The 13393-nt window shown below is 46.2% G+C and overlaps 1 protein-coding gene across 1 annotated transcript in view; it reads right to left on the bottom strand.

Moving 5' to 3' along the window:
• LOC309816189 (protein FAM184B-like) overlaps positions 1-7809 on the bottom strand; it is a gene marked incomplete at its 5' end in the record, with an annotated part of 185957 nt that extends 178148 nt beyond the window's left edge. Inside the window, 2 exon segments of the mRNA XM_082643394.1 lie at positions 5402-5593; positions 7741-7809. Coding sequence (XP_082499520.1) covers positions 5402-5593; positions 7741-7809 — 261 coding nt within the window.
• Positions 7810-13393: the final 5584 nt, after the last annotated feature.

The following is a 13393-nucleotide window of genomic DNA, read 5'->3' as shown; positions in this document are numbered from 1 at the left end:
CACGATGGTAGCTCAAGGTAAATGCTCAATAAATACCTGCAGAATCAATGAGTAAGAAGAGTGGATCTTCTTAAAATTGAGCTCTTCTATGGACTGAATGTTTATGTCCCCCCACCCCCAAAATTCATATGTTGAAACCTATTCCCCAATGTGATGGAATTAGGAGGTGGAGCCTCTGGGAGGTGCTTAGTTCATGATGGTGGAGCCCTCATGAATGGGATTGGTGCCCTTATACAAGAGAGCTCAGAGAGAGCTCCCTTCCTCTTCTGCCATGTAAGGTTATAGTGAGAAGATGGCCAACTATGAGCCAGGAAGCAGGCTCTCAACACACCCCAAATCTGTCCGATCTGAGACTTGGACTTCCAGCCTCCAGAACTGTGGGAAATAAATTTCTGTTGTTTATAAGCCACTCAGCCTATGTTATTCTGCAAGAGCAGCCTGAACAGAATAAGACAAGCTCTTATTCAGTCATGTACTGTTCTAAGCACTTTATGTGGATTATCTCTTTTGATGCTCTCAGTGGTCCTGTATGGTACATACTATTAGCCATCATTTTATGAATGAGGAACCTGAGGCACAAGGAAGCCTAAGCTCCCTTTCCTCTTAAGTGGCAGACCCAGCATTTGAACCCAGGCACCCCACTCTTAATCACTATCCTGTGTTAGGAATGACCAGATGTCTGCCATCTCCAACGAGAACTGCAACCTGTCTCTTTTGTCTCATTCTGGAACCATCCCATGCAGACTGGAGCCAGCAATAAAGACCCCGTGAATCTGGTTCCAGGGTGACCAGGGACTGGGGCTTAGAACCGCAGGGTCCCCCCAGTGGGCAGAGCACCCTCCCCCTCTCCCACCACCAGATCCTCCTTCCTCCAATCAGTCGGAGGCCCTGGGACACCTCCCTTGCAGGTGGGCCAGCCCTCTGTGCTTCCTCTGCCTCCTGCAGGGGATTGAGGCCTAAAGCCTGGAGGGATAAAGCTCAGGCCAACCCAAAGGCCGGCGTGACCCAGCAGCGAATAACCTGGGAATCTCGGCAGCCTGAGCCCTTATAGATTGCAAGCCAACCTGGAAAAAGATTTAAGAGAATAAAGGAAGAAAATGAACTCACAAATTTTATAAATTTATTTATTTATTTTTCGCTGCATTGGGTCTCCGTTGCTGCGTGTGGGCTTTCTCTAGTTGCGGCGAGCAGGGGCTACTCTTCATTGCCGTGCGCGGACTTCTCATTGCGGTGGCTTCTCTTGTTGAGGAGCATGGGCTCTAGGCACGCGGGCTTCAGTAGTTGTGGCTCACGGGCTCAGTAGTTGTGGCTCGCGGGCTCTAGAGCACAGGCTCAGTAGTTGTGGCGGATGGGCTTAGTTGCTCCACAGCATGTGGGAACTTCTTGGACCAGGGCTTGAACCCGTGTCCCCTGCATTGGCAGGCAGATTCTTAACCACTGCACCTCCAGGGAAGTCCCAGAACTCGCAAATTTTGAATACCTACGAAGTGCCAAGCAGTCCACATTGCATGAGCTCATTTCTTTTTTCTTTTCTTTTTTTAAAAAGCTTATTTTATATTTTTATTGGGACAATACATGCACATAGCATAAAGAGCCAAATAATATTTTCAAAAAAGGAAAAACAGCACCTCCTAGCCCTCTTTCTTCCTCCTTCTGCATCCTGCCCACTGGAGGCAGCCACTGGCAACTCTTTTAGGTCTTTCTTCTGATATTTACCACCATTAACAAGATAGTACCTTCCTTCTGCTCTATCTTGATTATTTTAGAAATTATGAATTGTCTTCCCATTATGGTGGATGAGGATTTTGATCTCATACATTCTTCCCCTTCCATTCCTTATATACAGTTATCTTGCTTTTTAAAATACAGTAAAATATATTCAGTATTTATCCTTCTTGTGAGTAAATACCATTTACTGCTGAGCTAAATGAACTATAATTATTAAAATCTACCTTATACAAAGTTTTGTTTTTCCTTGCATTAATAACTACTGCATTTTTAATTTGCTTAGTTTTCTTTGGAGATTTGGCTAAGTCTTCCTACAACCTCTAAAAGCTTTGTAAAATACTTTCACGACAATCTTTCACATGGCCAAATTGGTCAGAAAAACCATCAGGTCTATTTTTCCTCGGAGGCATCTCTTCTAGAGCCCTCAGTCATCATGCTCCAGTCTAGACTGAGTTGTTCCCTCAGGCAGTGGCATAGCTGGGCTCCTAAAACCTTCCTTCTCCTGTGTTGGATTCTCTGTAGCCTAGATCCCTTTTATTTCCTCTTTCTTGATTTGCTGCCTTGTTTTGGTGGGATATTCTTCAAGGAACTTCCTAAGGAAAAGTGTATGGAAGATGTATGGGTCCAACAGGAGACAGAAACCACACAGTAATTAAAACAAAGGAAACTGAATCTAAAGAACCATTAAGCTCTGATAGGAGAGTAACTATAAAGATACAAAGAGATCTCTGAAGGGTATCCTGAGGCTGAGGGAGAGCATTCAAGAAAGGGAAAGCTTGGAAGGGGGAGCCCTTCCCCAGCCTTGGATCCAGACCTTGTTGGAGAAGGTGTGATGGCAGCTCACTGATGGAGGTCACCAGGCCAGAGTCAAGCAGGAGTAACCCTCCACAGCGCTGGTGAGCCACAGATGGGCAGGTGCCCAGAGGGAACGGGGGCACCAATGCAGGGGGTTGCAAGAAACAAACTTCTGGGGTGCAGGCAACAGCAGCCAATAGGCAGGAGCCCAGAAAGAGTCAGGGTGTGCAGGTGTGAGGATGGAGTCTGTGGTGTCGACATCGGGAGACCACAGGATGGTAGTCACTGGGCCTGGACCAGGGCTACGAGATCACCATGAAGTCACTGGGGGAGTATCACCCGATGTCCTCATACACCCAGGGCTCTGTTCAACTGTGCAACAGAAGTCAGAAACAGAGCAAAAATGCAACTGCCAGAACCAGGAAGAGAAGCCTCCTTCTTCCTGCAAGGTGCCTCCAGCGCCTTCTACTGACAAAGCTTGACACTGTGCTCTCTGTAAAGGAGGAGAAATGCTTAAAGAATCCAGATCATTATCGCAAGCAGGCATCAAGAGCTGAGAGGCATAAACTGATAACAGAAGGTAAATTTCCTAATATTTCATTTGTCTGATATATTTTTATTCAATTTTCACTCTTGCTAATGGTTTTAATTGAATTTCTCAAAATTGCTTCATGACCTTCTTGCTTCCCTGTTGCTGTTGAGATGTCTGATGACATTTGGATTCAAGTACTTTGAGTCTGGTATCAATTTTCCTCTTTGGGAGCTTTCAGAATTTCTTCTGTTTCCTCGGTGTTCTGAAGTTTCAAGCCAAGCCTGGGTCGGGTCTTTTTCATTTCCTTTTAGGAATTTCATTCTGTTATTTCTTTGAAAATCTCCTCCCCTCCATGATCTCTTTCTGGAACTCCTATTTGCTAGATATCAGCCTCCTGGATTGTGTTTCTACACTTCTGGTTCCTTCTCTCCCATCATCCATTTCTTTGTTTTTCTACTTTGCTGTCTGGAAGGTTTCTTCATTTTCTATATTTCAACTCATTTACTGATTTTTAAGTTTTCTGCTATCCTGTTTTTTATTTTAAAAGAACTCTTTCTTGCTCTAATTGCCCCCTCCTTTGCAAATAACATGTTGTCCCTGTTTCATAGATGCAAATCGAATCTCTTAATTCTGAGGATATCAATCCTCATTGATTTTTTTTTTCTGTTGCCTGCATTAGCCATTTCCTCTGAGTTCATTCTTTTCCTCTTGATAATCTTGGATTCCCACTCTCCCATTAGAGACTTCCTCGAAAGTTTAGTAATCTTCTGCTGTCTCTTCATATTTAAGAGTGGGCACTGGAGGATAATCAGAAGCTCCATCTGTACCTGGGGTGGTGCAGCAGGGGGGCATCTATTGGATGGTGAGTTCCTCTGGGGATCTCGGTTCTAGCTGCTTGTTTTCTGGAGCTGAGCAGAGAAAACATTGCTGGGGGTGTGACAGAGGTGACTGTAGCCCACCTAATGGTTCAGTACACAGATTTTCACCTAAACTTAGTCTCAGATGCAAGCCTCATCCCAGCCTCTGTGACTGGTACTTCCTAATTCAGAGTGTCTCTGGCTTAGTTTACCCAGGGATCGCTGCCCCCCCACCCCAATCTCTTGTCCTTAAATAAGACAGAGGTAATTGGCTGGTTGTGCTGGGTAAGCTGGGAACCTGGGCTTCTAGGTGAGTCACACTCTCCACTTCACTCTTGCCTTCTGTTTCCACTGGTGCCTCCAATTCCTGGCTTCTGTGAGTTCCACTGTCAGCCTGATTCTCGTCCTTCTCTGTCTTCAGGCACTTTGGTTTGAGCCTCTCTGCTCTGCAAGGTCATATATTATGTCTCCATTTGTTTCCTGTCCTCATGTATTGTGGTTCAAGGGTACAGATGTCTCCCAGCTTCATCTGAACAGAATATGCTTCTGCTGTGTGTCTTTATTGTGTTTTTAGAGCATTTCCAATAGGAAAGAATTCAGAAGTCTTTATGTTGCCACCTTAAAACCAGAATTCCCACGTTTTTTCATTTAATCATCTTGACATCTCAAAGAAGTGGGTCTCAATATCCCCCATTTATAGAAGGGGAAATTAAACTTGAGGCTTTAATTCAGTGAGACCCTTGAGTACCTAGCTACTATGAGCTAGGAGAGGATTCAGTAATGGACAGGTAGAGATGGTTCCTGGCTTCAAGGGGCTTCCAGTTTGGTGAATTTGATCATATAAAGAGGGAATTAGCGTGTGAAGCCAGCCCGCTGTGTGAAGCCCGTGGTGACAGTGTGCTATCTGTAGCAGTAAGAGTAAGCGCCCATCTCCTGAGAGAGCAGGGAGGGAAGGCCTTCTGAGAAAGCAGAAGGTAGAGGTGACAGGTGAAAGGTGCCCGAACCTCCCTGCTGATTACACATCGCTGAGGGCCTGACCAACTCCTCATTGCTTTCCAAGGCCTCCGGAAGATCTTTTTCTGCTGAGCTGGTCTTTCTCAATTCTGGGCTGCCCTCCTCTTTTTAGCTGCCAGCCTGAGCCTGACTCCTTAGCACACATCATGCATAACATTGCCCAAGTCATGAAAGAAAGTTGTTCTTACGATATCAAGATCATGAGCAGATGGGGAAAAGCAGTACCAGAAGCTCAAGGGACCTGAGTCTGAATCCTTGTCTTGCCACTTACTAGCTGTGTGACCCTGAGCAAGTTACTGAACCTCTCTGAGCCTCTTTCTTCATCCAGAAAAAGAGAATATGATAATAATGACCTTGTAAAATGATTGTGGGGACTGGAGATAATGTACATAAGGCACCTCATAAATCGCCGAGCAGGTGCTTGAACAGCAAGGGCTCGGTAGTAGTCAGTGGACACCATCCTTAGCACCCTTACCTTGACTTCCTGGTTTTTGGCCTTCTCGAGCATGCGGAGCGCTCGCTGGTGGGCGGCCTCGAGCTGAGCTTTCGCCACCTGATTCTGCTGGACAGTCTCCTGGAGCTCGCGGTCGGAGAGCTGCTTGAGTGCCCGCAGGTCCTCCCTGTAGTTGCTGGTGCACTGCTCCAGAGCCTGCTGCATCTGCAAGACCTGCCCGCCAGAGCATCTGACCTCAGGCTGTGCCCCTCACCCCGCCTGGGATTTTCTTTAAACCTAAAAGCTTTCTGAACGTCTCCACAGCCCAGCTGAGCCTCCTCAACCCAAGGGAACTCAGAGGGGGGTAGAAGCTGCAAGTGTAAAGAATCCAGGGACAGCCAGCCCTCCTGGGGGCTCCTCAGCTAGAGCCATGGATGCCAGGGAACAGGGAAGAAGGGCTGGAACGTATGCCACCCAAGAGAAATCAAGAGACCAGAAAACCCTCCAAAGGTCTACACAGCAGCCTCCCTTGCGTACCCCACCCCGCCGTGCCCAAATCTCGCTTTCTTACAGAAGCTTTCCCTGACAACCCTATTTGGCATTATACGCACCCTCTCATCACCAGACAGCCTCCCTTATCCATCCTTTTACAGATACTTATTTGAACACTAACCAAGTTCTAATCACTCTTTCAGTTGCTGGGGCATTAAAAAGAGGAAGACCAAGATTCCTTCCTGATACCCTCCTCCCAAAAGACACCCACTCATTCTCCTATGAAGCTGAGACTCTCTGGGGATCAAGCATTGACCAAATAATCACACACATCACTGAAAGGACCAGGAGCTAAGAGAGCATGTGACGAGGCAGCTGGCAGAGGTAGGGCTGGCAGTGGAGGAGGGAGTGACAGCAAACAGCTCCCAGAAGAAGTGATATTTGAGCTGAGCTCAGCAGAGCAAGGGGGAGTTCAAGGTGAAGTGGGTTGAGGTGAAAGGCAGTCAGGCAAGAAGGAAGAGTCAGGGCCAAGGTGGTGAAGAAGGACTGACAGAGGCAGTGCGACTGTTGCAGAGGTCAGGGGCGGAAGGAGAGATGGGGCTGGAGAGGCAGGAGGGGTCTGACCCTGCAGGACTTTGTAGGATTTGTTGGGAATTTTGTCTTTCACTAGAGGACACTGAAAATCTAGTCCTGGGTATGGGTTTACGAGAAAGAGCTGTGATTCAGTTTCTATGTTAGAAAGTCCCACTGGCTATTGTGGGGGAAACCAGAATGGATAAGGGGAGAACAATTAAGAGGCTACTGGAGGAATCCACAGAAGAGATGATGGAAGTTTGGACAAGACTGAAAGAGGTAGCATGGACAGAGTCAAGAAATGTTTAGGACACAAGTCAACAAGACAGCTCTGGGACCAAAGCGGATTCAGAAATGTGTTTTCTACTCACCCCTCCCATCCAGGACAATCGTAAGACTCCATGGGCCCTAGACACTTGTCCTTGGAGGCCATGCCCCACATTCATATAAAATACCCACAGCCCACATCGAACATGGTTTTGTAGGGTTTTTTTAATTGAAAATATTTTAATCATTTTGCCTTTCAAATTATCTAGCTACATGTATAATTAATACATTGAATTTGCAAATGGTCACAGTTTCTTGGCAATCATCAGGCATACCCCAAAATCCTAGCCAAGGGAGAAAATCCAAACTACAAACTGTTTCCAAATATAATCAAAATGTTTGAATGTTACTCTGGATAATACATTAGGTCAACACCTTCACACAGCCCACAAATTTAGAACTTTGAACTTGACCTCTGTCTAGGGCAGATGCTGTCATTGTTTTTATTCTGGGTGTGTCGATAGTGTTGATTTATTCAATATGCCACAATTTTGAGAACCCTCTTTTGGCATTTCTTCACCTGAAAAAAATTAGATTTACTGGGGTACCATTTACATCCAGTAAATTCAGTCTTTTTATGTGCATAATTCTATGGGTTTAACGAATATCTATAGTTGTGTAACTGTGACCACAGTCAAAATATGGAATATTTTCCTCACCCCCCAAATTTCCCTGGATCCCCTTTTGTATTCAATCCTCTCCCTTCCCCCCATTCCCTGGCAACCACTGGTGTGATGTCTGTCCCCAGGGTCTTGCCTTTTTGAGGTCTTCTGATGGAATCACAGAGCATGGAGCCTTCTGTGCCTGGCTTCTTTCACTCAGCACGTGCAAGTGAGATCAATCTAATTTTGCACGTATCAATGGTTTGTTGCTTTTTGCTGCTAAGTAGCAGTTCACTGTATGATGTATTACCATGAACTTGTTTATTTTTTGTAAATTTATTTACAGAAATTTATTCTCTTGCAATTCTGGAGGCCAGGCTTGCGCACCCTCCAGAGGCTCTCTGGGAGGTTCATTTCCTTATCTTCTCCAGCTTCTGGAGGCACCAGGGGTCCCATGGCTGTAGGTGCATCACTGCAGTCTCTGCCTCCGTCCTCACGGCCTTCTCCTCTTTCCCTCTTGTCCTTGGATTTGGGGCCCACTTGATAATCCAGGGTGATCTCATCTCAAGATCCTTAATTACATCTGCAAAGACCCTTTTTCCAAAAAAGGCCACCTTCACCATTTCAAGGATCAGCACACAGATATGACCTCTGGGGGCTGCCATGCACCCTATTACATACGGATAGATCATAATTTGTCTCTTCTCTCACTAGCCGATGAGCATCTGGGTTGTTTCCAGTTTGGGGACAGTATAAATACCCCTGCTCTGAATACCCACCAGTCTTTGCACTGACCCACGCTCTCCTTTCTCCTGCATGTGGGATGAGGGTGTCATTCCCCTACTTGGTGACACAGCAGGCACTTCAAAAGAAGGCAGTGGCCTGTCCCTCTCTGTCCACCTGTAAGCGGCTGTGCCCTGAGGCCTGCGTGTCCCCCGCCCCTGGTCCCAGGCCCCTGCACTTGGAGAGTCAAGAACATTTATATAAATGGGCTCTTGGAGAGGAAGAGCCCCAGCAGGGTCAGGGACTGAATCTCATTTCCCCGGACAGCTTCCTCGAGCGCCAGGCTCCAGCTTCAGTTGTGGCAGTTTCTCTTCCTGTCAGTGTCCCTGGCACGTGAGTCCAGGGCAGGCTCGGGAAGCCAGATACCAGGTGCTGCGGCTGTGAGTCCCTCTGCCAACCCACACCCCCGGGGACCAGGGTGCACTGACCCAGACGGGCTGATGGGGCCCCCTTGGGGGACAATTTTATCATCAACCTGTAACTGCGTTATCTCCAAAAATAAATGAACAGTCGATCTTGCTAATCCCCTTGGGCTCCCCGGCTGAGCCTGGCTTGTGTTTGGCTACACATGTCCTCCTGTGGGTTCAAAGGAGTCTTCTGTTTAACATCTACATTTGCTTTTGAACCCTTTTCATTTATTTATTTTTTCATTGTTTGCTTCTGCTTGTCCTTGCCCAGTGTGGGAACACCCGGATGCTGGGCCCTTCTATTCTAAGGCGCTCCGCCCCCTGTGAGATCCTGCACACCTGTGTGACCCTCACCCACCTGCTTATCTCGCACTGACTAGGACACCTTCAAACTCCCTGAGATGAAAGCGCCAATGGAGTTGTTTAGAAAAAAGTCTTGCTGGTGACCTCACCTACTCCCCAGGGAAGGCTGCCTCCTAGCCTGCAGGGGGAGAAGGCTCTTGCTGGGGGGCTATGGAGTCCGGATTCAGTCTCCACCTCCTGGTTGAATTCTGTGTCCTTGACCTTCGGCTGTACTGCAACACTAACTGAGCCTGTCACTGCTTCCCAGAGTATAGTTCCCTCCAGGATTCATTCCCTCTATTTAAAAAACAAACAAACAAACAAACAAACAAACTCTTTCTAGCCTTCTATGGGTTGAAATGCTTGGGTTTTTTTTGTTTTTTTTTTGCCGGAATTCAAAATCCTAACAGAGAGTCCGCTTCTACAGCAGAGATGGAGAAATCTTCCTATTTCCTCCCAGTTCAACTTTTCTTTTCTCTGCTACTCCGGGGGCCTCCTGAATTTTGTGCAGCCCTATTCACAGTGACAAACATGGCTCCTGGGAGGCTGGGAACAGGGAGCATTCACCCTTCTTACTAGAGAATTCAGATGACTGCTCAGACACAGGTGAAACTGCCCTCAGGTTTCCCACAGGTGAAATCTCAGTGAGGTGAAAATCCAAGTGGCTTCAAACATAAGGCAGGTCTGCCTCTTCTCTTCCAAGCCACTGACTCCCACCTAAATATGTAGCTGGGTTTCCATGTGACCCAAATCAAACTCAGCATTACATGAATGCCTACTTTATGCCAACGACTTTACATATTTAACTGCATTTTTATGTTTATCAACAACCTCAGTGAAGCAGATATCCTTCCCTTCATTTTACAGATGAGGAAATTGAGCTTTAGAGAAATAAAGTGAGGTGTCTAAGACCGCAAAGCTAGCTAGTAGTGAAAGAGGAAACCTGAACTTAAGCCTACGTCTCTGTGTCTCTAATGCTCACGGTCTTTCCCTGTCCATGCTGCCTTCTCCAATCTGACATAATTCACAATGTGCCTTTGAACAAGTTACTCAGCTTCTCTGAGCCTCAGTGTCCTTGTCTATGAAATGGGAATAGTAAGTCCTTCTCCCCAGTGTTCTTGAGAGCTTTAAAAATGGGATCAAGCAGGTAAACTATTTAGCATATTCCTGGCACATAAATGTTCAGCAAGTAGCACCAACTTCTATTTTCTAGTAACAGCATTCAAGCTTTTGATGGTAGAGTCAGATCATAGAATCTTCCAGCTAGAAGCACCTTTAAGACCATCTTTTACAGTCCCCTCACTTTACAGATGAGGAAATAGAGGCCAGAGAGTTTAGGTGAACTTCCTGTGGTCAGACAGCGTGTTAGTGAAAAACTGAGGCCATGTTCACACTCTTTCAAGTACAGGTTCAAGTTCTTCAAAACTGAGGCCATGTTCACACTCTTTCAAGTACAGGTTCAAGTTCTTCAAAACTGACTTTTGGAAGAAAGGAATGTTTATATCTTGCCCTTTGAACTTCTTAGCTGCATTCCCGGCTATTCAGTGTGGGGATGGGGGATGGGGAGTAGTTTCTGTTTTTGTTTTGTACCAAATCACAGGTGAGGAAAAGTTGTAAAGGAAAAGCAGATATGGGTCAACACTCCTTGACCCATGTGAGATCCCTGGGTCAGCATTATCTAGAAACTTGTTAGAAACACAATTTCTTGGGCTCCAACCCAGATCTCTTGAGTCAGAAACTCTCTTAGGGACTTCCCTGGTGGTCCAGTGGCTAAGACTCCATGCTCCCAATGCAGGGGGCCCAGGTTCGATCCCTGATCAGGGAACTAGAGCCCACATGCCGCAACAAAGAGTTCGCATGCTGCAACTAGAAAGATCCCGCGTGCCACAACTAAAGATCCCACATGACACAAAGAAGATCCCGTGTGCTGTAACTAAGACCCGGTGCAGCCAAATAAATAAATATTTTTTAAAAAACTCTCTTAAAATGGGTCTTACAATAAATACTTCATTTGAAAATATTGTATCCATAAAATTCACCAAGAACAGAATGTTATGAAAAAAACAACAAGAAAGAGTTTTTGAAAACTTAAAAAAAAAAATGAGAGCCAAAATGAAAAAAATACAAAGAAGAGCTGAAAGGAAAACTAGAGGAAATCTCTCTGAAAACTGAAATAAAAAGACAAAGAAATGGAAAACAGGATAAAGATAAGAAAATTAAAGAAGCAATCAGGGTGGTGGTTTGGGAGGGTCATCTGACTGGTAGGAATTCCAGAAAGAAAGAACAGAGATAATGGAGGAGAACAAACTTTCAAAGACATAACACAAGAAAACTCCAGCAAAGTTCATAAATATCTATTATTTATTTATTTATTTTTGTCTGGGTTGGGTCTTTGTTGTTGCGTGCAGGCTTTCTCTATTTGCGGTGAGCGGGGGCTACTCTTCCTTGCAGTGCATGGGCTTCTCATTGCGGTGGCTTCTGTTGTTGCAGAGCATGGGCTCTAGGCGCACAGACTTCAGTAGTTGTGGCACACGGGCTCAGTAGTTGTGGCTCGCAGGCTCTAGAGCGCAGGCTCAGTAGTTGTGGTGCATGGGCTTAGTTGCTCTGCGGCATCATAAATATCTATTTTGAAAGCACCCAGTGAATGTCTAGCATGTGTTTGAAAAAAAAAATAGTGTACAGCAACACATGTATGTCAGTGTACAATTTTAGAAACCAAGGATTGAAAAAAATCCCAGGGCTTCCCTGGTGGCGCAGTGGTTGAGAGTCTGCCTTCCGATGCAGGGGACATGGGTTCGTGCCCCGGTCTGGGAGGATCCCACATGCCGCTGAGCCTGCGTGTCCGGAGCCTGTGCTCCGCAACGGAGAGACCACAACAGTGAGAGGCCTACGTACCACAAAAAAAAAAAAAAAAAAAAAAAAAAAAAATCCTAAAATCTTCCAGAGAGGGGGAAAACAAACAAACAAATAGAACCACACAAATCAACTGTAAGGAAAGACAGTTTAAAAAGGAAAAGGCCCATAGGACAAACAGCAGTTAGAGGTCTCTGGAAGGATGACTTTCTAAGGAAAAATAATGATTTTAATGATTATCTGACATGTTTGCATATTTGGAAAATAACAATGATGCTTATTTAAACAAATATAAGCTTCACGAAGGCAGGGATTTAATTAGTTTGCTCATTGATGATCTTCAGTGCCAAGAAGACTGCCTGGCACATAGTGAAAATTTAGACTTAATGAATCTTATGGAACATTTGGAAATAAAGACAGAGTAGGTGTATAGAAAACTGAGTAGGGGTAGTGGGGGAGAAAAATGACACGTATTAACTTCAGGAAAAACAAAAAGTTATACTAAAGAGGAAACATAATTATAGTATCCTATCTATATTACTGTGTATTTTCAAGAGTGAGTAATTAAACAACCATAGTAAGCACTGACCAATGATTTAAATAAAAACTGTATTATATTTGGAGGAAAGAAAGTAAGAGAGGGGCTTCCCTGGTGGCACAATGGTTGGGAGTCTGCCTGCCGATGCAGGGGACATGGGTTCATGCCCCAGTCCGGGAAGATCCCACATGCCGCGGAGAGGCTGGGCCCGTGAGCCATGGCCGCTGAGCCTGCGCGTCCGGAGCCTGTGCTCCGCAACGGGAGAGGCCACAACAGTGAGAGGCCTGTGTACCGCAAAAAAAAAAAGTAAGAGAGGAATGGGAATCAGGGTGGAGGCAAGCAAAATTCTCAGCTGCCACCGCAGGAAAGTTGACAGATAATGTTTAAATTAAGTCAAGAAACAGAAAATGAGGACCAAGAGGTAGCAAGGCAGAAGGTGAGGGGCACCAGGAGGACTTTGGATTTTATTCCGAGCAAGATGGGAAGTCAGTGGAGGTCTTTAAGCAGCAGAGGGACACATTTGCAAAGACCCACTTTGGCCGCTGTGGAGAATAGACTAAGAGGGCAAGGTAGGAAGGTGGAGGAGTGGTTAGAAAGCAGCTGTAATACGCCCCGCGAGAGCCGATGGCGGCTTGGCTCTCGCTGGTGGAAGTGGTGAGAAGGGGTCAGAGTTTGAACATATTTTGAAGGAGCCACTGACTGGCTTTCCTGATGGACTGGATGTGGGGCACGAGAGCGAGAGACAGTCAACAACCTTGCCTTCGAGCTTCTTTCCCCGAGCGATTGGAACCACGGAGCAGGCGCCGTTTAAGGAAAGGGGAAGAATGGCGGGGGAAGGGAGGAAACAGGGGCTGGTTTCAGATCGAAGCCTGAGATGCCTATTAGCCTTCAGATGTCAAGCAAGCCGTTATATCTACAATTCTGGAGTTCAAGTGAGAAGTCAGGAAATATGCCCTGGGGAGTCACCGCCGTAAAGACCTGAGACGGGAGACACCACCGGGGGGAGTGTACGGTAGGGGAGGCAGAGGGGATCGGTCTTCTCTCTGGGACCACCTGAGGTTTGCAGGCTGGGGAGCTGAGAAGGAACCAGCAAGGCAGACTGAGAACGAACAGCCAG

This window comes from Mesoplodon mirus (assembly GCF_964341445.2).
Source record: "Mesoplodon mirus genome assembly, chromosome: 2".
NCBI classification, from domain to species: domain Eukaryota; kingdom Metazoa; phylum Chordata; class Mammalia; order Artiodactyla; family Ziphiidae; genus Mesoplodon; species Mesoplodon mirus.
This window is presented reverse-complemented; position numbering and strand designations above follow the sequence as displayed.